This window comes from Babylonia areolata, chromosome 7 (assembly GCF_041734735.1).
Source record: "Babylonia areolata isolate BAREFJ2019XMU chromosome 7, ASM4173473v1, whole genome shotgun sequence".
In the NCBI taxonomy this organism is placed as follows: Eukaryota; Metazoa; Mollusca; class Gastropoda; order Neogastropoda; family Buccinidae; genus Babylonia; species Babylonia areolata.
The window spans coordinates 12287981-12313876 of NC_134882.1; the positions used below are offsets into that span (position 1 = coordinate 12287981).

The 25896-nt window shown below is 44.1% G+C and overlaps 1 protein-coding gene across 1 annotated transcript in view; it reads right to left on the reverse strand.

The window, feature by feature from the left end:
• The window catches only part of LOC143284339 (tubulin alpha-3 chain-like), a 24567-nt gene extending 3637 nt beyond the window's left edge, over positions 1 to 20930 (reverse strand). Inside the window, exons 1-6 of the mRNA XM_076591050.1 lie at positions 20762 to 20930; positions 18758 to 18871; positions 14596 to 14840; positions 12400 to 12662; positions 10149 to 10413; positions 4761 to 5020 (exon numbers count right to left, since the gene is read on the reverse strand). Coding sequence (XP_076447165.1) covers positions 4761 to 5020; positions 10149 to 10413; positions 12400 to 12662; positions 14596 to 14840; positions 18758 to 18871; positions 20762 to 20930 — 1316 coding nt within the window. The remainder of the gene's footprint in view (positions 1 to 4760; positions 5021 to 10148; positions 10414 to 12399; positions 12663 to 14595; positions 14841 to 18757; positions 18872 to 20761) is intronic.
• Positions 20931 to 25896: the final 4966 nt, after the last annotated feature.

The following is a 25896-nucleotide window of genomic DNA, read 5'->3' on the forward strand; positions in this document are numbered from 1 at the left end:
ACAAGAGGGAAAAGAAGTCCAGGCTCTGATGTTGTCATTCTTCTCCACTTCCAAAGTTTCGGTTTTAAACCTTCATTGTGAAAGCTTGAAGGAAAAAAAGTGAACTCCAGACAATCATAAAACACTTCCTGCTAAACTGGAGACAAGTGTCAACATGGAGATATAAAACATTACCATTACTCGAATTGTTGTTGTTGTTTTGTTTTCATTTTTCTTTTCTTTCATTCTTTCTATGAGTCCACATAGTTTTCTTTCAAACTCTCCTTCCTTTTCTTTTTTTAATTCTGTCTGTTTGTCAGTCCGTTTGTGTGTTTTTGTTGTTCGTTTGCTGTTGTTGTTTTTGGTTTTTGTTGTGTTTTTGTTGTTGTTGTTGTTTTGTGGGGGGAGGGTGTGTGTGTTTTTTTGTGGGTTTTTTTTCCCCCAGTTATCTTCCTCTGTTCTCTCTGTCTTTCGATCACTTTCTTTCTTCCTTCCATCCTTCTTACCTTCCTTCCTTCCTTCCTTTCTCTCCTTCTCTTGCTACCTGTACAGACCCATCATCACACCCAGGCTCACCGAGCTTTGTTTGGGTTCATGGGTGTGGCGGCCAAGTGCTGATGCCGCCCAGCCAGGAAGCGACTATCCACGGGTTAGAGTCCCGTATTTGGACAGTGATTTTTACTGGTGGTTTGAGTGCTATAGTCATTCGGATGAGAAGATAAACCGAGGTCCCTTGTGCAGCATGCACTTAGCGCACGTAAAAGAACCCATGGCAACACAAAGGGTTGTCCCTGGCCAAAGTCTGGAGAAAAACTCACCTTGATAGCAATAAACTATCCATTTGCAGACAGAAAAAAAGTGGCGCTGCAGTGTTGCGACGCGATCTCCCCGTGGAAAGCAGCCCTAATTTCACGAAGAGAAATCTGCTGTGACAAAGTTTCAGTTTTCTGTTTCAATATACCTTTCTCAAGGAGGCGTCACTGTGCTCGGACAAATCCTTATACGCTACACCACATCTGCTGGGCAGATGTATGACCAGTAGTATAACCCAACGCGCTTAGTGCATGCATATGTATTTGTGTACCTATTAGAGTCGATTTCTTCTACAGAATTTTACCAGAGGACAACACTCTCGTTGCCATAGGTTCTTTTTCAGTGTGCCAAGTGCGTGCTACACACGGGACCTCGGTTTATCGTCTCATTCGAATGACTGGACGCTCAGTTTGATAATTATTTTCCAATCAATCTTGGGAGAAAGAGCAAGAGCGAGATTCGAACCCATCTTGACCCTCACGGGCTCTGTATTGGCAGATTGATTGATTGATTGATCGATTGATATGGATACTTATATAGCGCCTATCCTCGGTCGAAAGACCAAGCTCTAAGCACTTAAGACGAGTGTCTTAACCATTCTACCACCTTCCGCAATACAACACAACTCATTCTCACCGTCTGGTCATGGATCAACAAAACTAACAGCACATCCCAGGGCTCTTTTCAATTTCCAATCGACCGATAGAACATCAACAGGACATATATTTACCTACACTCTGGTTACTTATCCTCTCCCTCTCAACGGCTAAAACATGACCATGGATCACGTTTGACATAATACATGCGTTTATGTTTGCCTATACTCGTGCGTGAAAATGCAATCACGGTTTCGGTGCGAGCATGTTTTATACATCAGGAGTTAGCAGGAAGGATTATTTGCTATATACACTAGGCGGCTCGCTTCACTGAAGCAAAGGACCTTCCAGAATGATTGGACTTTGAGTACGCACGGTTCAATGCCTCCGGATTTAACATTTGGTCAGGGTTCAAAGACGGTGTGTGTGTGTGTGTGTGTGTGTGTGTGTGCGTGCGTGCGTGCGTGCGTGTGTGTGTGTTAGGTTCGTGTGTGTGTGTGTGTGTTGGGTTTGTGTGTATTGGGTTTGTGGTGTGTGTGCTCGTGTGTGTGTGTGTGTGTGTGTGTGTGTGTGTGTGTGTGTGTGTGTGTGCGTGCGTGAGAGAAAGAGGGAGTGAGAATGAGTGAGAGAAACTTGTCAAGGTTAGAGACCTGTATGAACTGCCAAACAAAGTGCAACGAGTTGAGGTCATTAGGAACAGAAGCTGTCCAGCGTGAACGAGAACAACGATCACAGAATAAATCGCAGTGCACCATGTTGTGACTCATGTATCTTTGTAAGGGGCTGTGTGTGTGTGTGTGTGTGTGTGTGTGTGTGTGTGTGTGTGTGTGTGTGTGTGTGTGTATGTGTGTGTGTACATACATGTGTGTGTGTATGTGTGTGCATACGTGTGTGTGTGTGTGTGTGTGTGTGTGTGTGTTCGTGTACAGCTTGCGTGCGTGCGTGTGGGTGTGTATGGTGGGTTTCTGTGCGTGCAAATGCGTGTGTGTTTGTGCGTGCATGATACTGAATACAAAACTTTTCATAATTCACAGTCGTACATTTGAAATGACAAATACACAACAAAAATCATTTCTTTGATGAAACTTCTTATATGACAGATATAATAAGCTAAATATAATATCGAATTCTAAAAAATGCTTTTTTCCGATAAAATGCATGTAGAAATTTTGTAAATTCTCGTCTTTTAAGGAGCACCAGCGGCAATAGATGCGCAAAGATGTCTGATAAAAAAAAATACTATGAAATTGCGACATTGTTATCTTATGTAACTTCGCCAGGGTACTTAAATGGCACTAAAATGACACAGTCTATGATCTTTTAATCATTTTAGTTATTTTCATTCGTGTACATTCGTAACTGAATTTATTCTTAAATCTTTTCAACAACAACAAAAACACACAAAAAACACAATTGCACACACACAAATACGACTGAACTTATTATATGAATTCACGAGCGTTGGTAAATACATATTATGTTTGATGACTACGTTAACAGATATACGAGAAACAAATGAACACACAGAACGAATGGCGAGTTATGTCTCATGCCACATCTCAAAAGAAACAGGCCAACCTTTTGGGGAAATGTTCAACATTTTCCGCAAAATCTTCGTCATCTAAACAGGGATTTTAAAAGACTCAGTTCTTGCACCCAACTGTTCGAAAATACACGGCCCCCGTGGTATGTTACTGTGGCTCTTCACCTTCAATGGGTAACTGTACTTGTCATACACATACTATCACTGGTTTCTGTTGGGATTTTTTGTTCCTAAACAAACCTTCAAGGAGGGTTGGGAAGGACGATTAGCCATTCAACCAGTTATCTCAGAAAGGAAAATGAATCAACCCTCTGTGAAGGAAACTGAACCTTTACTCTGGGAACGAATATGTCCAGCTTTCTGTCTACGTCCAGTAGCAGCAGCAGCAGCAGCAGCAACAACAACAACAACATCACCAGGTTTCCTGGACGGTTCTGGGATAGAGGAATCTGTTTTGTTTTATCCTCCCGACTGGAGAACAGTAACCCGTCATCTAACGATTATCTCATTGGATGAGAATCAGCAATCAGCCACCCACCAATCATTTCACTGGATGAGGATCAGCAATCAGCCACCCATCAATCATTTCACTGGGTGAGAATCAGCAATCAGCCACCCACCAATCATTTCACTGGATGAGAATCAGCAATCAGCCACCCACCAATCATTTCACTGGACTGTGATCAGCAATCAGCCACCCACCAATCATTTCACTGGATGAGAATCAGCAATCAGCCACCCACCAATCATTTCACTGCACTGTGGTTAGCAATCAGTTATCCACCAATCATTTCACTGCACTGTGGTTAGCAATCAGTTATCCACCAATCATTTCACTGGATGGGAATTAGTGATCAGTCATCTACCGACCATTTCACTGGATGGGAATTAGTGATCAGTCATTCACCAATCATTTCAGTGGATGGGAATTAGTGATCAGTCATTCACCAATCATTTCAGTGGATGGGAATTAGTGATCAGTCATTCACCAATCATTTCAGTAGATGGGAATTAATGATCAGTCATCCACCAATCATTTTATTGGCGAAGGAACAGCAAACAGTCACTGACCAACCATTTCAATGGATGGGGCAATCAAATATCTAGCAATCATTTCTCTGGATGGGTAACACCAATCAGTCATCCACCAAACATTTCTCTAGATGGGGATCACCAATCAGTTATCCACCAGTCATTGCTCTGAATGGGGATCAGCAATCAGCCATCCACCAATCATTGCTCTGAATGGGGATCAGCAATCAGCCATCCACCAATCATTGCTCTGAATGGGGATCACCAATCAGTTATCCACCAGTCATTGCTCTGGATGGGGATCAGCAATCAGTCATCCACCAATCATTGCTCTGGATGGGGATCAGCAATCAGCCATCCACCAATCATTGCTCTGGATGGGGATCAGCAATCAGCCATCCACCAATCATTGCTCTGGATGGGGATCAGCAATCAGTCATCCACCAATCATTGCTCTGGATGGGGATCAGCAATCAGTCATCCACCAATCATTGCTCTGGATGGGGATCAGCAATCAGCCATCCACCAATCATTGCTCTGGATGGGGATCAGCAATCAGTCATCCACCAATCATTGCTCTGGATGGGGATCACCAATCAGTCATCCACCAATCATTGCTCTGGATGGGGATCAGCAATCAGTCATCCACCAATCATTGCTCTGGATGGGGATCAGCAATCAGCCATCCACCAATCATTTCTATAGGGATCAGGAGAAGTGAAGAATGGCGATCCCCTCCTTCCAGTGGGAGGAAGGAAGGAAGGAAGGAAAGAAGAAATGAAATGAAATCCAATCAGTCGTTCCTCCCGACCTCCTGGTAATCCATCTCCAGGGCGGCCAGATCCTGGCGAGCCTCGCAGAACTCCCCTTCCTCCATGCCCTCGCCAACGTACCAGTGGACGAAGGCCCTCTTGGCGAACATGAGGTCGAACTTGTGGTCCAGCTTGGCCCAGGCCGCGGCGATGGCCGTGGTGTTGCTCAGCATGCACACGGCTCGCAGCACCTTGGCCAGGTCCCCGCCCGGCACCACGGTGGGCGGCTGGTAGTTGATGCCCACCTGTAGGAAAATCCACTTCGATAGGAAAACAAATAAAACTCCAGGCAGGTGAAACTGCAAAACAAACTTCCCAAAAAAAACATGGGTGGTGCTCTCAGTGTAGCGACGCGCTACCGCAGCCCAAATTTCACACAAAGGAATCTGTTGTGACAAGAAAAGAGTAATACAATACAATACAATACAATACAATACGAAGGGAAATGATGGGGAGAATGAGTAAAACAGTAAATGAGAGGGGGGTGGAGGTGGGGGGAAGAAGGGGAGAGGGGGTGGAGGGAAGAGAGGAGGGATGGGAGTGGGGGTGAGACACGGGGAGAGTGAAACAGTAACAAGAATAGGAATGGGGGATAAGGGGTGGGGGGAGAGGGTATGGGCGGAGAGGGAGGGGGGAGAGACATGAGAGGGGTTGGGGGGGAGAGGGAGGAAGGAAGGGAGGGAGGGAGGGTGGAGAGACGATGTACAGGGAGGAAAGAAGTGAGCGAGTGAGGGAGGGAAAGAGAGAGTGGGTGAGGGAAGGTGGAGGGAGTGGGAGGGGGAAGACGAAGGAGGAAATTTTCAGTTTCAGTTTCAGTAGCTCAAGGAAGCGTCACTGCAGCAGTGAGTGAGTGACTATGGGTGGGAGCGAGGGAGGGAGAGGGGATGGAGAAGAGGGAAAAAAAAGGTGAAAATGAGAGAGGAGGAAAGGCGAAGGAGAGGGGATAATGGGAAGGATATAGTTAACGACAAAAACAAAACAAAACACACACACACACACACACACACACACACACACACACATACATACACAACACACACACACACACACACACACACACACACACACACACACACACACACACACACACACACACACACACACACACACACACACACACACACACACACACACACACACACACACACACAGATACTCCAATCGTCACACCAGAAGACCTGAAACGAATGAGGTAAGAGAAGCAGTACGTCCTACAGACGAAAAATTGCCTTGTTTCATTTCCAAAACATGCCCATGTGAATCTGGCCCACCCCCCTTCCATGTTCCACCAACACACACTTCACAGTTCCCTTTTCACTCTTACTCTCCTGACTTAAAGCCAGTGGGACAATTTATGACGACTAAAAGTGATCGGATTTGAGGACGAACTTGTGAAAATTGACATTTTCTTCATTTTCTTCATTTTCTCCTTCTTCTCCTCCTCCTGCTGTTTCTTCTTCTTCCTTTCTTCTTCATCGGCTTATTCTTCTCTTTCTCCTCTTCCTCGTCTCCTTATTCTTCTTCTTCTTCTTCCTCAGTCTTCTTCTTCTTCTTCTCATCCACCTTCTCCTCCTGCTTCTCCTTCTTCTTCTTCTTCTTCTCTTCTCCTTCTCCTTCTTCTTCTCCTCTTTCTCCTCCTCCACCACTTCCTCCTCATTCTTCTTCTTCTTCTCCTCCTCCTCCTGTTTCTTCTTCTTCCTCTTCTTCTTCATCTGCTTATTCTTCTCTTTTTCCTCTTCCTCCTCTTCTTCTTCTTCTTCTTCTTCTTCTGTTCCTCCTCCTCCCTGTTATTTTTTTTTTTTATTGTTTTAGAATTCCTTGAGAAATTATCCTCATATTTACTCGATACGTCCGATCACTCTTCCCACTTCCCCTCCCACCCTCTCCCTCACCGTTCGCGCCCATCCTTCCTGCCTCTTCCGCTCCATTCCACACGCGATTCGCCACCTTCCCCACCTCCCCCCGTGTCTTACTGAAATGGAGATGTTAATGTCGGAAAGAGATATGAAATATCAAAACAACAAACTATAGCAGCACCCTCCTGCTGGTCTTTTCACAAAGGCAAAGGCATGCGCATGGCTTGAAGCAGTCGTTTGTCGTACTTAAAAAAAAAAAAAAAATTTAAAGAAGAAAAAAACAGCAAATGTTTTCTACAGAATTTTGCCAGGGACAACCCTTTTCTTGCCGTGGGTTCTTTTACGTTCGCTAAGTGTATGCAGCACACGGGACCTCGGTTTATCGTCTCATCCAAATGACTAGCGTCCAGACCACCACTCAAGGTCTAGTGGAGGGTGAGAAAATACTGGCGACTGTGCGGACGCGTTACCTCTAGGCTATCGCTCTTATCTTCACAACAGAAGACCTGTTGTTGTTGTTTGGTTGGTTTTTTTTGTTTTGTTTCGTTTCGTTTTGTTTTGTTTTTATGTGTGTTTTGGTTGTTGTACTGTGTGTGTGTGTGTGTGTGTGTGTGTGTGTGTGTGTGTGTGTGTGTGTGTGTGTGTGTGTGTGTGTGTGTGTTGCCATAATAAATTGAAGTAATTTGTTGCTTACATTATTGCCGTTCGGCCAGTGGAACATCTCTCTCATCATACCTGATCTGTCCCCCCTGCCCCCTTGCCCATTGTTCCCAGTTCTTCCTTCCATTCTCTCTCTCTCTCTCTCTCTCTCTCTCTCTCTCTCTCTCTCTCTCTCTCTCTGTCTCACGCTTTATCCGTCGATGACTAGGTTTCAGCATTTGATGCAAGACAAGCATTGCCTTCATGACCTTGGAAGATACATTTATTATGCAAACCGACGTCGTTAATGCTTTTTTTTTATGTTCATAGTCTACTATAACAAAGGTTCACTCTGTCATTGTCCGCACGATCTGTTGTAACGGGTCATATGGCCTATACAATAAAATTCTTGCGTTCTTGCGTTCTTGCGTTCTCTCTCTCTCTCTCTCTCTCTCTCTCTCTCTCTCTCTCTCTCTCTTCATTGCCTTCCGAACTGTCTGTCCCTTCGATTGATGTCAAAGAAACATATAAACAAAATTAAACGACAAATAGAACAGCGATGTCCGTTCTTTTAACTTCGACAGAGCCATGAACACGCGAATACGTACGTCTTGATATAAACCAAAATGGCGACATTGCCACTACTGTAAAGGTCCGGACATTCATCATCTAACCACAAAGCGTTAAAGTGTTGGACTTTCAATCTGAGGGTCCCGGGTTCGAATCTGGGTAACGGCGCCTGGTAGGAAAAGGGTGGAGAATTTTCTGATCTCCCACGTCACCATATGTGCAGACCTGCTTGTGCCTGAACCCCCTTCGTGTGTATACACAAGCTGAAGATCAAATACGCACGTTTAAGATCCTGTAATCCATGTCATCTTTCGGTGTGTTATGGCAACAAGAACATACCCAGCATGCACCCCACCCTACTACCGAAAACGGAGTATGGCTGCCTACATGGCGGGGTACAAACAGTCATACACGTAAAATATATACGAGTGAATGTGGGAGTTGCAGCCCACGAACGAAGAAGAAGAAGTATTTGAATATATTCAGTTTTGTCACAACGGATTTCTCTAGAGTCAAATCTAAGCTGCTGTCCCAGGGGATGGGAATTCGCCACAGTGCAGCGCCTCTCACATACATATTTTTTTTCTGTCTGCATGTGTGTTGTTCTATTATAAAAGGTTATATTTCTGCATAATTTTGCCAGGAAAAACACTATCGTCACTGTGGGATATTTTACGCTCGTTAAGTGCATGCCGTATACCAGACCTCGGTTCATTGTCTGATCTGAAAGACCACCACTCAAGGTGTAGTGGAAGGGCGAGAAGGGGGCGGTGGGGGCGGGGGGGGGGGCATTAAAAATCGTGGCACATATGAGAATCAAACCCATGGACACTCCATTCTTAGTCTGGTGCAATACCACTAGACCACCACTCAACAGTGTGTGCGTATCCCTATGTCTTGGATGAAAAGGGCAACATTCCTCATCACCATGACAGTCCAGACTCTCGTTTATCATCCAAAATACACCGTCACTTACCTGGGGCACATCCAAACACTCGGTGTTTATTTGTTGTTTTAATTCCTAGCTTGAAAGCCCTTGGATACATCTAAACACTCTGTGTTTGTTTGTTGTTTAACTCTCTCCATACGAACGGCGAAAGAGACGACGTTAACAGCGTTTCACCCCAATTACCACCATCAAAATATTACAAGCGGAAGGCTCTTACACTGAAGAGGTGAATGTTGACAAAGAATACCACAATTCTGACGACGGAAGCTAAAGGTTGGGTCATTGAGACACCCACTGGACATCCGAGGGGTCTGTGTAGAAGAGAAGAGAGGACTGGCCGTACTGAGTGAGTTAAATTCCTAGCTTGAAAGCCCTTGGATACATCTAAACATTCTGTGTTTGTTTGTTGTTTAAATTCCTAGCCGCAAGGCCCTCGGACACATCCAAACACTCTGTGTTTCTTGTTTTCACTGCGAGCCTCAAAGCTCTTAGACACATCCAAATACTCTGTTTGTTTGCCGTTTTAATTCCTAGCTTCAAAGACCTTGGACACATCCAAACACTTTATGTTTGTTTGTTGTTTTGATTCCTAGCCTCAAAGCCCTTGGACACATCCAAACACTTTATATTTGTTTGTTGTTTTGATTCCTAGCCTCAAAGCCCTTGGATACATCCAAACACTTTATATTTGTTTGTTGTTTTGATTCCTAGCCTCAAATCCCTTGGATACATCCAAACACTTTATATTTGTTTGTTGTTTTGATTCCTAGCCTCAAAGCCCTTGGACACATCCAAACACTTTATATTTGTTTGTTGTTTTGATTCCTAGCCTCAAAGCCCTTGGATACATCCAAACACTTTATATTTGTTTGTTGTTTTGATTCCTAGCCTCAAATCCCTTGGATACATCCAAACACTTTATATTTGTTTGTTGTTTTGATTCCTAGCCTCAAAGCCCTTGGATACATCCAAACACTTTATATTTGTTTGTTGTTTTGATTCCTAGCCTCAAAGCCCTTGGATACATCCAAACACTTTATATTTGTTTGTTGTTTTAATTCCTAGCTTCAAAGACCTTGGACACATCCAAACACTTTATGTTTGTTTGTTGTTTTGATTCCTAGCCTCAAATCCCTTGGATACATCCAAACACCCCGTTGTTTTAATTCCTAGCTTCAAAGTCCTGGGACACATCCAAACAATCTGTGTTTGTTGTTTTAATCCCCAGCCTCAAAGCCTTTGGACACATCTAAACACTGTATACTTGCCAATCGTTTACCTTTATTCCTAACCTCAAAGTCCTCGGACACAAAGTCCAAAGACACTGTGCCAGTTAGTTGTTATAATTCAGTTCCTAACCTTAAAGCCCGTGGGACACCACTCGACGAACTGGATGGAGCGTTTGGTCTTGATGTTGGCGATAGAGGCGTTGACGTCCTTGGGGGTGACGTCCCCGCGGAAGAGCATGCAACAAGCCATGTACTGGCCCCAGCGGGGGTCGCACTTGACCATCTGGTTGGCCGGCTCGAAGCAGGCGTTGACTAGCTCGGACACGGACAACTGCTCGTGCATGGCCTTCTCCGCCGATACGATGGGAGCGTAGGTCACCAGGGGGAAGTGGATCCTTTGGTTTTGGGAGGAATGGAAAGAGAGAAGAAAGAGGGGTGGGGGAAGATGTATGAAGAGGAGGTAGACGTGGAACGGTCATAGTGTGGTTCAGGCTATGTTCACACACAGAGGGGACAGTCATAGTGTGGTTCAGGCTACGTTCACACACAGGGGGACAGTCATAGTGTGGTTCAGGCTATGTTCACACACAGGTGGGCGGTCCTAGTGTGGTTCAGGCTATGTTCACACACAGGGGGGACAGTCATAGTGTGGTTCAGGCTATGTTCACACACTGAGGGGGCGGTCATAGAGTGGTTCAGGATATGTTCACACACTGGGGGGATGGTCATAGTGTGGTTGAGGCTATGTTCACACACTGGGGATGGTCATAGTGTGGTTGAGGCTATATTCACACACTGGGGATGGTCATAGTGTGGTTGAGGCTATATTCACACACTGGGAACGGTCATTGTGTGGTTCAGGCTATGTTCACACACAGGGGGGACGGTCATGGTGTGGTTCAGGCTATGTTCACACACTGGGAATGGTCATAGTGTGGTTCAGGCTATGTTCACACACTAGACACGGTCATTGTGTGGTTCTGGCTATGTTCACACACACGGGACAGTCATAGTGTGGTTCTGGCTATGTTCACACACACGGGACAGTCATAGTGTGGTTCAGGCTATGTTCACACACGGGACAGTCATAGTGTGGTTCAGGCTATGTTCACACACAGGGGGGACGGTCATAGTGTGGTTCAGGCTATGTTCACACACAGGGGGGACGGTCATGGTGTGGTTCAGGCTATGTTCACACACTGGGGGGACGGTCATGGTGTGGTTCAGGCTATGTTCACACACTGGGGGGACGGTCATGGTGTGGTTCAGGCTATGTTCACACACAGGGGGGACGGTCATGGTGTGGTTCAGGCTATGTTCACACACTGGATACGGTCATAGTATGGCACACACACACACACACACACACTTGTCTCTACCTCGCCAATGACAACAACAGAATGTGTGTGTCAGTGCCTCTCTCTCTCTCTCTCTCTCTCTCTCTCTCTCTCCTTAATAATATGATTCAAACTTTAATTTCTTTTGACGTGACCACTGTTTCATGTGTTTAATATTTTGTTATGACTGCGATGTGCTTGTATGTCACTGTTCTCCCTTCAAAGGCGGGTGCGGGGGGAGGGGGGAGGGCTATGGCCCAATAACAAATAAAGGATTCCCATGTTCTCTCTCTCTCTCTCTCTCTCTCTCTCTCTCTCTCTCTTCAAGTGGCACAGAACAAACCTAGCCAGAGTTAGACTGAGAACACTTGGCCTTAATGCCAATAAAAGATGGTTTGAAACTGGCACAGCAACACAGTCTCCCTATCCAATATGTAACTCAGCTACTGATGATGAAAACCATTTTGTGTTTCAGTGCAAATCTTACGATTTTCTTCGTAAAAAATGTATTCTTTTTGAAAAGGATGTAGTAAAAAGAGAAGATATGATAATGCTGTTTAGGTCGAATGATGAAGATATCATAAAATCATTTGCTAAATATATTTCATAAGCATGGGATTTTCGAAAGAAAATTATAAACAGAAGTTCAGATGCCCAAATATGAGAAAAGCAAAATAAAAAGCAATGTTACAAAATTACGCTGTGACTAGTATTATTTATTTGTAGAAAAAAAACAACTATTATAGGATATGTCATTGGATGATAATTTGATGGATACACATGATTGCGTGTATGTGTACCCAAGAATATTCATTCATTTTGGATGGTCGAGCTGACAGATGTTATCAGCTGTTTTATGTTTGTCTCATATTCTGTATATGCATTATTTGTGTGTGTGGTGAGAATACTGATTTATATCATGTTTGTTTGTTTGATCTTATGTCTCTTGAAAATGTATTGCCCCCGCCCCCCCTTCCCCCCTTGTCACAAGGACTGTACAGTCAATGACAGTAAAATATCAAACGTCTCTCTCTCTCTCTTTACCTCGGGTACGGGACGAGGTTGGTGCTGAACTCCACGAGGTCTACGTTGAGGCAGCCGTCGAACCTCAAGGAGGCGGTGACGGCGGAGACGACCTGGCCGACAAGCCGGTTGATGTTGGTGTAGGTGGGGCGCTCGATGTCCAGGTTCCGGCGGCAGATGTCGTAGCAGGCCTCGTTGTCCATGAGGAAGGCGCAGTCCGAATACTCCAGGGTCCCGTGCGTGTTGAGCACGGCGTTGTAGGGCTCCACGATCACCGGGGAGATCTGTCAGAACGTTGTATTGTATCAGTATCAGTATCAGTATCAGTAGCTCAAGGAGGCATCACTGCGTTCGGACAAATCCATAGACGCTACACCACATCTGCCAAGCAGATGCCTGTCCAGCAGCGTAGCCCAACTCGCTTAGTCATGCCTTGAGAAACAAAAAGAACTTAAGAAGTAAATGAATATTTGATTGTTTTTATGTATATATGTATATGTATATGTATATATAAAGAAGTAAATGAATATCATAAAAAATAAAAGATACTACTGCTACTACTACTACTACTACTACTACTAATAATAATAATAATAATAATAACAATCATTATAATAATAATAATAATAATAATATAAATAAAAATTAATTAAAAAGACAATAATGATAGTAAATGCACAAATAAGCAAATTAATGTAAAACAGACAAACACACAGGCACACATACACGCACACACATTTGTATTGTATTGTATTGTATTGTATTGTCACGACAGATTTCTCTGTGTGAAATTCGGGCTGCTCTCCCAAGGGAGAGTGTGTCGCTTCACCGACAGCGCCATCCTTTGGGTTTTTCTTTTTCTTTTTCTTTTTTTTTTTTTTTTTTTTTTTTTTTTTTTCTTTCTTTTCTTTCTTTCTTTTTTTCTGCCTGCAATTTTTATTTGTTTTCCTATCGAAGTGGATTTTTTTTCTACAAAACTTTTTCAGGACATCCTTTTGTTGCCGTAGGTTCTTTTATTTACATGCGCTAAGCTAAGTGCATGCTGCACACGGGACCTCGGTTTATCGTCTCATCCGAATGACTAGCGTCCAGCCCACCACTCAAGATCTAGTGGAGGGGGGGGGGAATACTGCCGACTGTGTGACTCGAACCAGCGCGCTCAGATTCTCTCGCTTTCCTACGCGGACGCGTTACATCTAGTCCATCACTCCTCCACATATAATGGGAGCAGGACGTCAGTTTCATTTTCCAGAATCAGTTTCAAAGGAGGTGTCAATGCAAAAGCGTGCGGACTGATGATCAATAGACGCTACACCTACTGATCTAGTTTGACTAGGTCACAGTGTCAAGAGATGTTCACTGGTCGTTGTTACATAATCTCAGTGTGTCTCGTTATGCTGCTGATATACTTTTTACGGAACATGTACACTTTTTTTCCCTCCCTCTTTCCGAGCTTCTTGTAGCCTGGCGTAAACAAAAATGTAAGTAGGTATTTGTCTAGAAATTTAGGTGTCATTTATAATAGCGAAACACTTGACTGAGGGGGGCTTCTTCTCTGAAGAATTTGTACTGTCCAGCTCTCCATAGAGTTTCTTATCACTTTTAAGGGGGTATTATAGACAGCGTATGAAGCGTGTGCAAACAAATTACTTTAAGTTTCATTTTGGTTGCAATGGACAGTTAACAAAGTAAGTACTCACGGTAAAAAAAATTTAAAAAAAAAAAAAAAAAAAAAAAAAAAAAAACAGTGCCTTGCTTGGACATGGGCAGAAATAGTGAGGTGTGTTTTCATGTTTTCATGTGTGTGTGTGTGTGTGTGTGTGTGTGTGTTGGTTTTGGGTTTGGGTTGAGTTGGGTTGAGTTGGGGGGGGGTTATTTGTTCGTTTTTTCTTCCTTTTTTTTCTTTTTTTCTGGTTGTGGGAATAAAGGGATTTCTAGTATGGGGGTGAGGATACGGGGAGTTAGGAATGAGGAAGGAGTGTGTGTGAGTGTGTGAGTTTGATGAGTGCTGGTGGTATCGTTATGTATCCCTCCCCCCCCCCTCTCCCCTCCCCACCAAACACTCTGATCCGCCCTCTCCTTCCGGACTCCCTCTCTCGAAACCCCTCTTCTTCCCCACGCCACCTCCCACCCCCACTCCACACTCAGTACCCCCCTCCCCTCCTAAACCCTCCACCACCCCCACCCCAACTCCCAACCCTAACAACCCAACAATACCTGCGGTGCAGGGTAGATGCAAAACTCCATCTTGGGCTTCTTGCCATAGTCACAGCAGAGTCGCTCCAGCAGCAGGGAAGAGAAGCCGGCCCCCGTGCCGCCCCCGAAGCTGTGGAAGACGAAGAAGCCCTGCAGGCCCGTGCAGTTGTCGGCCACCCGTCGGATCCTGTCCAAGACCAGGTCCACCACCTCACGTCCGACGGTGTAGTGACCGCGCCCGTAGTTGTTGGCCGCGTCCTCTTTCCCTGTCGGTGCGGGGGAGGGAAGGTGGAATGGTTAAGACGAGAATCTCCTCTCTCTCTCTCTCTCTCTCTCTCTCTTTCTAAGTAATGCATGCTTGTGACTGACTGGTGTGAAAGCGCTTTGATTTGTCTCAGCACAAGATTTAGCGCGCTGTATAGATACTGATTATCGTCATTATCATCATCATCATCATCATCATCATCATCAGTATCATTGTTATTATTATTATTATTATCTGCCAATATAGAGTCCGTGAGGGGTCTGGGTTCGAATCCCGCTCTCGCCCTCCTTTCTCCCAAGTTGGACTGGAAACTGAGTGTCTCGTCATTCAGGTTGAGACGATAAACCGCGGTCCCGTGTGAACGCAGCACGCACTTTGGCGCACTGAAAATAAAAAGAACCTATGGCAACGAGAGTGTTGTCTTCCGGCAAAATTATGGAGACGAAATCCACTCTGAAAGGTACACAAATATACAAATATACATGCACTCAAGGCCTGACGAAGCGCGGTGGGTTATGCTGCTGGTCAGGCATCTGCCTAGTCTAGATGTGGTGTAGCGTATATGGATTTGTCCGAACGCAGTGACGCCTTCTTGAGAAACTGAAACTGTCATGCAGGTTGTGCGTATATGTGTTGTAGTGTTGTACACTAATACAGATCGTGTTTTGACATTTTTGACATCGTTGCTTAACAATATCCTATCGACAGCACAGGCGACAACAGGACTGCCCAACTTAGTACAGAATGCTACCGCGTCAAACGAAAAAAAAAAACTTTGTCACATCTGAAAAAAGTTCATGGTATGTCTTAACTATTAAGTTCCCTGCGGAAAAAAAAAAGATTTGGCTATGGTGAGGCAGTCAGGTCTTTAGTGTGTGTGTGTGTGTGTGTGTGTGGTGTGTGTGTGTGTGTGTGTGTGTGTTTGATCATTAAAAAAGGGGGATCAAAGTACTCTAAAATCACACAAAAATACATATAAAAAGACCAAACAGGCAAAAACCGCACTTCAGAATGGACAGCTAGTGCCCATCCCTGTGTTCAGTACATAGCATCTTATCGCCAGAGCAAAAAGGACTGCGGAAAAGATATCTTTAAAAAGTATCAGGGCTTGTTGGAAAAAAAGAGAAAGGGATATTGTGGGGTTTTACGTGTACAGAACGTGGTTGGAACACATGAATAAATGGAGTGATGGCCTAGAGGTAACGCGTCCGCATAGGAAGCGAGAGAATCTGAGCGCGCTGGTTCGAATTACGGCTCAGCCGCCGATATTTTCTCCCCCTCCACTAGACCTTGAGTGGTGGTCTGGACACTAGTCATTCGGATGAGACGATAAACCGAGGTCCCGTGTGCAGCATGCACTTAGCGCACGTAAAAGAACCCACGGCAACAGAAGGGTTGTTCCTGGCAAAATTCTGTAGAAAAACCCACTTCGATAGGAAAAACAAATAAAACTGCACGCAGGAAAAAAAGACAAAAAAAATGGGTGGCGCTGTAGTGTAGAGGCGCGTTCTCCCTGGGGAGAGCAGCCCGAATTTCACACAGAGAAATCTGTTGTGATAAAAAGAAATACAAATACAAATAAATGGATGAGTGGGTGCATGGATGGATTGATGGATGGGTGGATGGATAAATAACAAAAATTGTGTGGTTGTTGGCTACGTGTGTTTCTTTTACTGTCGTGGCGTTGTACATGTAGGCTTCAGATCGTGGTTGAAAAAAAAAAAGTGAATGAACGTGTGGATGGATGGATAAATGGATGAGTGGCTGGACGAATGAACAGATTATAAGTGTACAGCTATATCGTGCAGTGACCGCGCTGGTGCTCGTTAGGCGCATCTTCTTTACCTGTACTGTTCGGTGGAAAGTTGGCTGAGAAAATAAATAGTAAAGAGTGGTAACTCTCTCCATTCACATGGGGGGGAAGCAAGAGAGACAGAAAGGGTAGGTCGAAAAATGGGGAATTAACTGAGTAAAGGAAAAAATGAAAGAAACTCCATTTGAAATAGTGTTGCATATAAGACTTAGTACCAACACAAAAAAAAAAAATTAAAAAGGACACAAATTTATACGAATGACCGATAATACAAGTGTAAGTGCTGTCCAGATTGAAATATAAACATTAGTAAATTCATTAATTCAACTGTTTCGCATACAAACACAACTGAATTTATGAATAACGATCACATTTTTTTTTCGCGTAAATGATGAAACAAAACAGAAACAATTACTCGCAGGTAAAATTGCTAAACAAGCAAACGAAAACACTCCTTTTTTTTTAAATTTGCAAACAAAGATTAAAAAAAAAAAAAAAAAACATTTCAAGTATCCATACGTACATACATGATCAACTTTTAGCATCCCTCAAATCCCTTAGGGATAGTTTAGTATCCACAAAACTTCCGCTAGCATAGTCTGGTGTTAAATTCCAAAACTAACTAACTAACTAAATGAATGAATAAATAAATAATCGATTAAATGAACAAATAAATAAATGAATAGATAAATAAATAAATGAATAAATAGATAATCAGTTAAATAAACAAAACATTCATATCCATTTTTGTTTGTTTTTTTTGTTTTTTACTCTGGCATTGATTCGTGTACATGCAGTCGGAATGTTTGTATCAATGGTCTCATCAATATGATATCAAAGGTGACTGATGTCGGAAGCAAATACAGTAAATATAAGCGCGCGGGGTGCTGGGGGAGGGGGATTGGTGGGGGCACCCGTGGCGGGGCCCAAGCTTTCCATCAACACATCGCTTATGAACATGCAAGCACGGAACGTAATAGTTTAGTACACCGATTCACTTTGTTAACAATGCACGTATCGTACAGTAAAATCACAAATCAAAGACAAATGACAACGGACTGCACTCACTCTTTGGAATGCCGCCTCTTCTCCGACCATGCCCATCAATTGTCTAATTACCTCCCCTCTCTGCATTCAACAGAATCCTTTAATTATCTCCCATATCTCCCTGTGAAGATAACTTCTTAAAAAATATATAATAAATAAAATTTTTAAAAATACTGGATCCTGATACCGATCAGGATCATCACCCAAATCTTTTATCGATCAGTCATTGAGCCATGGCTCTCTGTGTATGGGAGGAAACCATCGCTAATTGTACCTTTCCATCACAGAGTTACTTCTCTTTAAGCACTCTCTCTCTCTCTCTCTCTCTCTCTCTCTCTCTCATACATGTGTGTGTGTGTGTGTGTGTGTGTGTGTGTGTGTGTGTGTGTGTGTGTGTGTGTGTGTGTGTTTCTATATATGAAGTTCTCTCTCTCTCTCTCTCTCTCTCTCTCTCTCTCTATATATATATATATATATATATATATATCTTTTTTTTTATCACAACAGATTTCTGTGTGAAATTCGGGCTGCTCTCCCCAGGGAGAGCACGTCGCTACACTACAGTGCCACCCATTTTTTTGTATTTTTTTTCCTGCGTACAGTTTTATTTGTTTTTCCTATCGAAGTAGATTTGTCTACTGAATTTTGCCAGGGACGAACAACTCTTTTGCTGCCGTGGGTTTTTTGGGTTTTTGTTTTTTGTTTGTTTTTTTCGTGCTCTGCGTGCATGCTGCACACAGGACCTCAGTTTATCGTCTCATCCGAATGTCTGGCCTCCAGACCAGCACTCAAGGTGTAGTGGAGGGGGGTGGGGGTGGGGAATATCGGCGGCTGAGCCGTGATTCGAACCAGCGCGTTCAAATTCTCTCGCTTCCTAGGCGGGCGCGTTACCTCAAGGCCATCACTCCACACACACACGCACATATATATATATCGTGTGTGTGTGTGTGTGTGTGTGTGTGTGTGTGTGTGTGTGTGATGTGTGTGTTGTGCTTTTTTTGTTGTTGTTGTTGTTGCTGTTGTTTTTTTAACTCGTATGCTGTACAATCATGAGTTACCAGAGATGAGCGTTTCGGGGTGGAAGAGCTGGCGGTACACCCCAGTTCGGATCTCGTCGATGACTGTGGGCTCCAGGTCCACGAACACAGCGCGAGGCACGTACTTCCCGCACCCTGGGTTATATGAAGAACGGTCCGTGAGTGGTGTGGTGTGGTGCGGTGTGGTGTGGTGTGGTGTGGTGTGGTGTAGGGTGGTGTGGGGTGGGGTAGGGTGGGGTGGGGTGGTGTGGTGTGGGATGTGGAGTGTGTGGTGTGGTGTGGTGTGTGTGGTGTGGTGTGGGGTGGGGTGGTGTGGTGTGATGTGGGGTGGGGTAGTCTGGAGTGTGTGGTGTGGGGTGGTGTGGAGTGTGTGCTGTTGTGTGGAGTGTGATATGTGGTGTGGTGTGGTGTGGTATGGTGTGGTGTGGTATGGTGTGGTGTGGTGTGGTGTGGTGCGGAGTGTGTGATGTGGTGTGGTGTGGTGTGGTGTGGGGTGGTGTGGTGTGGAGTGTGTGGTGTGGGGTGGGGTGGTTTGGAGTGTGTGCTGTGGTGTGGGATGTGGAGTGTGTGGTGTGGTGTGGTGTGTGTGGTGTGGTGTGGGGTGGGGTGGTGTGGTGTGATGTGGGGTGGGGTAGTGTGGAGTGTGTGGTGTGGGGTGGTCTGGAGTGTGTGCTGTTGTGTGGTGTGGGGTGGTGTGGAGTGTGTGATGTGATATTGTGTGCTGTGCTGTGCTGTGCTGTGCTGTGCTGTGCTGTGGAGTGTGTGATGTAGAGTGGTGTGGTGTGGTGCGGTGCGGTGTGAAGTGTGTGATGTGGTGTGGTGTGGTGTGGTGTGGTGTGGTGTGGAGTGTGTGATGTAGAGTGGTGTGGTGTGGTGTGGTGCGGTGTGAAGTGTGTGATGTGGTGTGATGCGGTGTGATGTAGAGTGGTGTGGTGTGGTGCGGTGTGGTGTTGTGTGGAGTGTGTGATGTAGAGTGGTGTGGTGTGTTGTGGTGCGGTGTGAAGTGTGTGATGTGGTGTGGTACGGTGTGGTGTGGTGCTGTGTGGTAGGGTGGGGTGTGGTGGGGTATGGTGCGGTGTGGTGTGGGGTGGTGTGGTGCGTTGAGATGTGGTGATGTGGAGTGGTGTGGTGTAGAGTGTGTGGTGTGGTATGGTGTGGTGTGGGGAGGTGTGGTGGGATGGGGTGGTGTAGAGTGTATTTGATGTGGAATAGTGTTGTGTGGTGTGGTGTGGAGTGTGGTGTGGAGTGGTGTGGTGCGTTGAGATGTGGTGATGTGGGGTGGGTTGGTGTGGCATGTGTGGCGTGGAGTGGTCTGGTGCATTGAAATGTGGTGATGTGGTGTGGTGTGGTGCGGTGCGGTGCGGTGTAGTGCGGTGTGGTGTGGGGTGGTTGGTTGGGGTGTGGTGTGGAGTGGTGCGGTGCGGTGCGGTGTAGTGCGGTGTGGTGTGGGGTGGTGCGGTGTGTGTGGTTTGGAGTGGTGCGGTGCGGTGCGGTGTAGTGCGGTGTGGTGTGGGGTGGTGCGGTGTGTGTGGTTTGGAGTGGTGTGGAGGAGAGGGTAAGGGAGAAAGGGGTGGGGGAGACGAGGTGAACTTTTCGGGGTGGGGAGTGGGGATGGGACACACACACACACACACACACACACACACACACACACACACACACACAAACGCAAACGCAAAATTATTCTTTGTTCTTGTGAAGTTTTTTTCCTTGTTGTTTATGGTGTTGATTGTGTTCATGCAATTGTAAATTATTTGTTTCGATAACACTAAACAAACAAAAAAACAAATGATCGACAGACCAAAAAAAAATACAAACAGAATCAATAATAACCTCTGAGGTGAATGTCGTGCACATTGTTCTTTCTGAAATGCAAACCGAACAAAGGAGAGACAGACAGACAGACAGATAGAGAGACCCCCACCCCATCCCACCCACCCCTCCACAAAAAAAAAAAAAAAAAAAAAAAACCTCCCGCTCGCCCCTTAAACCTATAACGTGAATGTTTACTGCTGTGTCATTTACCGGTCTCCTGGAAGAAGGTCTGGAAGGAGTCATCGCCGCCACCGATAGTGTAGCAGGAAGGCTGAAAGCCGTCAGGCTGGATGCCGTGCTCCAGGCAGTACAGTTCCCAACAGGCGTCGCCGATCTGGCACCCCGCCTGCCCCAGATGGATCGAGATCACCTCGCGCATCTTGGAGGTGTGATTGTTGCGGTGGGTGGTTCTTCTTCTTCTTCTGTTATTCTTTCTTCTTATGCTCTTCTCCTTCTTCTTCTTCTTCAGTCGGTTGCAGAGATGGTGTGGTTGGGTATGGGTACAGGAACAGTGGAGTGAGAGATAGGTTACTGGGTGGTCTTTGACGGCGAGGAGGGTGGAGAGGGGATTTAGGTGTTCTGGGTGTGGAACTGGCTTGAAGATGTGGGTGACTGGTTTGCTTGTTCTTTTGTTGTTGTTGTTGTTGTTTGATGTTGATTTTGCTGTTCGTTTATTACTTCTTTTCTTCAGGTCGCTGATGATCTCGTGGTGGATGCGGTGCTATTCCTGTGTCCTTTCTTCTTCTTCTTGTTGATCTTGTTCTTCTCCTCCTCTTGTTCGTCTCCGTCTTCTTCTCCCTCTGCTTCCTTCTAGTTCTTTTCTTTATCTTCCTACTCTTTCTTCTGCTTCTTTTCCAGCAAGGCTTTGATGGTACAATTCAAGGCTTCAGAGTGAAATAGGAAACTGAATATAACGACAAAGAGGCGGGGACAGTCTTTGGAAAGCCAAGCTGTCGATGAAGGCTTTGGTTAAAAAAAAACTGGAAAGCTTCAACGAGAGACGGGTCGGGGGTAAAGACATGTGAAATGGGGATTGAGTTCACGCTTCTGCCGTGTGATTGGCTATTCTTTCTGAAGGATTTGAGGGCAAGAATACAATTTTTTTTTTTAAATAAAAAAAAAGAGGAAAGGTAAGCCGTGTGCTTTAGTTACTGAGGAAGGCAGTGTGTCACTGGAGAAATTTAAAAGTGAGACAAAGCTCCTTTCAAAAATGTGTGATATAATACGAGAATCTGGATGGTTGATGTCAATATATTTTGGAGATGTTGGAACCGAAAGCTTTGGTGACCGGTCGATTTGTTAAAGAGAGTGTGGCACTGGGCACTGAAGATGCCCAGCAGACATGGACAACAATGTAGTCTCTGTAATAAGAATGACTCCTTCCGGAAGGAGATGGAAGAAACTGGTGTGTTTCGAGGATCTGAAGTCCCCTTTGCGACTGAAGGTTTCTGGAGTGTAGTATCCTAAAGCAAGAGATGTCCTCACTGAATGTGATCGACCGAAAGTCTTCGAAATGATGTTCGGCAGTTTTCGGCAAAAGCCAGTTTGTTTAGTTTACAACTACACGTTTTTGATATAACCTGTCTAAAAATTTCTATTCAGAACTTGTCTCAAAGCTGTTTCATCAGTATTTCCGTGTCCGATGGAAGCACTTCGAATTCTTTTTCAACAGTTTGTCTTTGCAGATTAGTAAAGTGGGGTGGTTTGGTGGATGATTCTGTGGTGTAACGGACGGTCTTTGACGAAAGGGGTGTGATTTAAGACTTTCTTTTTATACTGAAATTGTTGTTATGAGACTGAAGATCTTTCGGAAGGTGGCGAAAGGCTCTTACATGCATGCGATTGGTTACTGTTGGCCTTTGGGGTGTGACTTCATAGTTCCGATAATCTGATAAGACGACATTTGGGAATTATGTATGCTTTTGATATGATAAATTTGGACAGTCAGGTAGATGAGGTAAAAGAAAGAATGGGATTTCAGAAAGAATGTAATATTTTGATGCTGCAATAAGACCAGAAGGATCTCTTTCACAAAATGCCACGGAAGATCCTCGATCGTGTGTCATAAATTTGCGTGTACTACGTGTGCGTGAATGGAGTCACGTAGCATGCACGAATGCAACCCAGGACGGTTGAATAAAAAAGATGCAAATGCGGGTGTTTATGGCCATGGACGAAAGCAGGTCTTGAATATGTGACAGATTGTACGGTGGGGCTGACAGCACATGTATCAGCCTTAGGGGAAAAATAGAAAGATATGTTCACGAGCTGTTGAATGTGACTGATTATCTTTCGCCATCGGTTATGACATATATATCACTCGCAACGTGCGCGCGCGCAGAGCGTGTGTGTGTGTGTACATGCGTGTGTGTGTGCGCGCGTGCGAGCCTCGCGCGCGCATGTGTATGTATGTTCCTTAACTCGAAATTTCATTTATCAGTTGGCTGATTTTTGCTTTGGAGTAGAATACTTACTAGTTAAACATGAATCAAATTTTACATCAATGTCTATGAGCATCCGAAGGATTTTGTGCCAGACTAATATTTTCGAATTTACGCACTTTATCAAATCACCCTTTGTTTACATGAACTGATCAAATTGTGGAACAGAACGTCGTACAAGTGTCTGTTCTCTGTGTTGATTAAACCTATTCCTTCCCACCTGGGACTATTTGGAGTCAATGTATTGATGCTAGGAACTGCCTGCTAGTTTTTAATGATGTACGCTGAAAACAGGTGTGAGAAAAGTGGAAGCATCAGAACTCTTTGAGCTCTGACAACTCTTCTCTAGCTCCATGACTGATTTCACAAACGCAAATTACCCAGACACATGCAGACGTAATGGCCGACCTTTGGTTGTTCAAACCGCAAGCTTATGTGTCCAGTTTAGATCAAAATAATGAGGTATTTGGACAAAATTTGCTAAACGTCCGTATCGTAAGAAATGGTAACTGTTTACTGCATTAGACAGAAGAAGAAATGTTGTGTCAGGCAAGATCTATCAACATAATCTCTTCAACAGTTTAGGTTTAACTATACCAGTCGGCCCAGAAAATTCAGAGACACGAGGCATTCACTAATAAAGCTCTAAATTCTGCCCGAAAGAACGAACGGAACTAAAGAAAAGTAATGACACAGAACTGCCCCGAAGGGCAAAAGACATGAACTCGCCCACCTGACAGCCCAAAGAATGAACTCAAAACGAATCAGCAAGGAAACGAAGGACGGAAGGAAAAGACAAGTCAAGCGACCCTGTTTGTCTGATGTGGTTTTATTGTGACATTTTCAGAACGATTGCTGCAAAATGACGCAATCATAAGGGTTCCTTCGCATACGTCATAAGCCGATTGCAGCACAGAGCTAAAATAGTTTGGGCAACAGACAGAAATAAGGAAGAAAAGAGGCAAGATTTCTGCTGTTCAACAACGACAAAACCTAAAACGCTGGGGATAGGAAGGGGGTTGGGGGAAAAGGAAGATGGGGGATTTCCAGTTACTAAGGTATGGATATTCATAATGGTTTTGCTTAAACCAACAGGTACAGTGGTGTTTCCTATCTCGATGATATAAAAAAAAAAATTTGGTAAAGTTGTTTAAAAAGGGAAGGTAGTGAGCCTTCTTAAAGGAAAAAAGTGTGGGTTTTTTTTTGTTTTGTTTTGTTTTTTTTAATAAATACGAAAAAGTAGACCCGGAACGTGTGAATGACGACCATTCGTGTGAACAGAGGAAATGGAAGGGGTGGACGGGCTGACAATTGAAACAAGGAGGACAACTAACTGTTGTAGTGTAATGTTTTGTATTGTATTGTATTGTCATGTATTGTATTGTATTGTATTACTCTTCAATCTCAACAACAGTCATTGTGTTTTGTCGTTGTTGTTGATTTTTTTTAAATTGATCTTCTGTCTTCGGGTGGAAATGTAACGCGAAAAGCAGTCACCACCCAATTCTTTTCTTTTACTTTTTCGTTGTTTTTTATGTCTGCCTAGATGTGCATTCATTCATCTGTTTACCTATTGAAGTGTTGTGTAATTCTGCCTATGTCTGACATCAGGTCTTGTGTGTGTGTGTGTGTGTGTGTGTGTGTGTGTGTGTGTGTGTGTGTGTGTGTGTGTGTGTGTGTGTGTGTGTGTGTGTGTGTGTGAAGTCAAGTCAAGATTTTATTTCATGATGGTAAATTGAATAAGCAACAATTGCTTGTGTGTGTGTGTGTGTGTGTGTGTGTGTGTGTGTGTGTGTGTGTGTGTGTGTGTGTGTGTGTGTGTGTGTGTGTGTTCTGTCTGTCATACAGCAAACAAACGGGGTTATATAATTATGGCGACATATGTGAAGGTGAGGAAAAAGGGGGAAGGAACTGTATTTTCGCCAACAGGTGTAATGGTGAGTGGTAATAAGGTGATCTGGGGTTGCTTGTTTTTATCTACCGAACGGTACTGAAGTGGATTAAACTTTCAATCGAGCCGAAATAAAATGGACTGATCTTTTTCTTCTTCTTTTTTTCTTCTTTTTTTTTCGAACCAGGATAAAGTGATTTGGTTTTTCTATTGAACCGTAAAACAAGTGGACCAATCATTCAATCGAACTGTAATAAAGTGAGCTAATTTTTCCATCGAGCCTAAGTTAATGAAGTGAACCATTTTTTTCAACGGAACCGTAATAAAATGGACTGGGTTGTTTTTTGTTGTTGGTTGTTTTGTTTGTTTTTTGTTGTTGGTTTTTTTTTTTCAATTGAACCAGGATAAACGTGCCAATTTTTCTATTAAACCGTAATAAAGCTGACTAATCAATGAATCGAACTGTAATAAAGTGGACTGATTTTTTATCAATGATTTTTCTTTCGGACCTTAATGAAGTAGACTAATTTTTCAACAGAACCATAATAAAGTGGACTGATTTTTTTTTTCAATCGAAGCACGATAAAACGGGCTGATTTTTCTATTAAACCATAATAAAACGGACTAATGATTCAAATCAGGGACTGATTTTTATTTTTATTTTTTATTTTTCTCCAATCGAACCGGGATGAAATGAGCTGATTTTTCTGTTGAACCGTAATAAAGCGGACCATTGTTCAATCAAACTGTAATAAAGTGGACTGGTTTTGTTTTTTCAATGGAATCGGGATACAATGGGATGATTTTTCTGGACTTATCTTTCAACCAAGCTGTACTACTAAAGTGGACTGATTTTTCTATCGAACCATAACAAAGTGGACTCATCTTTCAACCAAACTGTACTACTAAAGTGGACTGATTTTTCTATCGAACCATACCACAGTGGACTTATCTTTCAACCAAACTGTACTACTAAAGTGGACTGATTTTTCTATCGACCCATAACAAAGTGG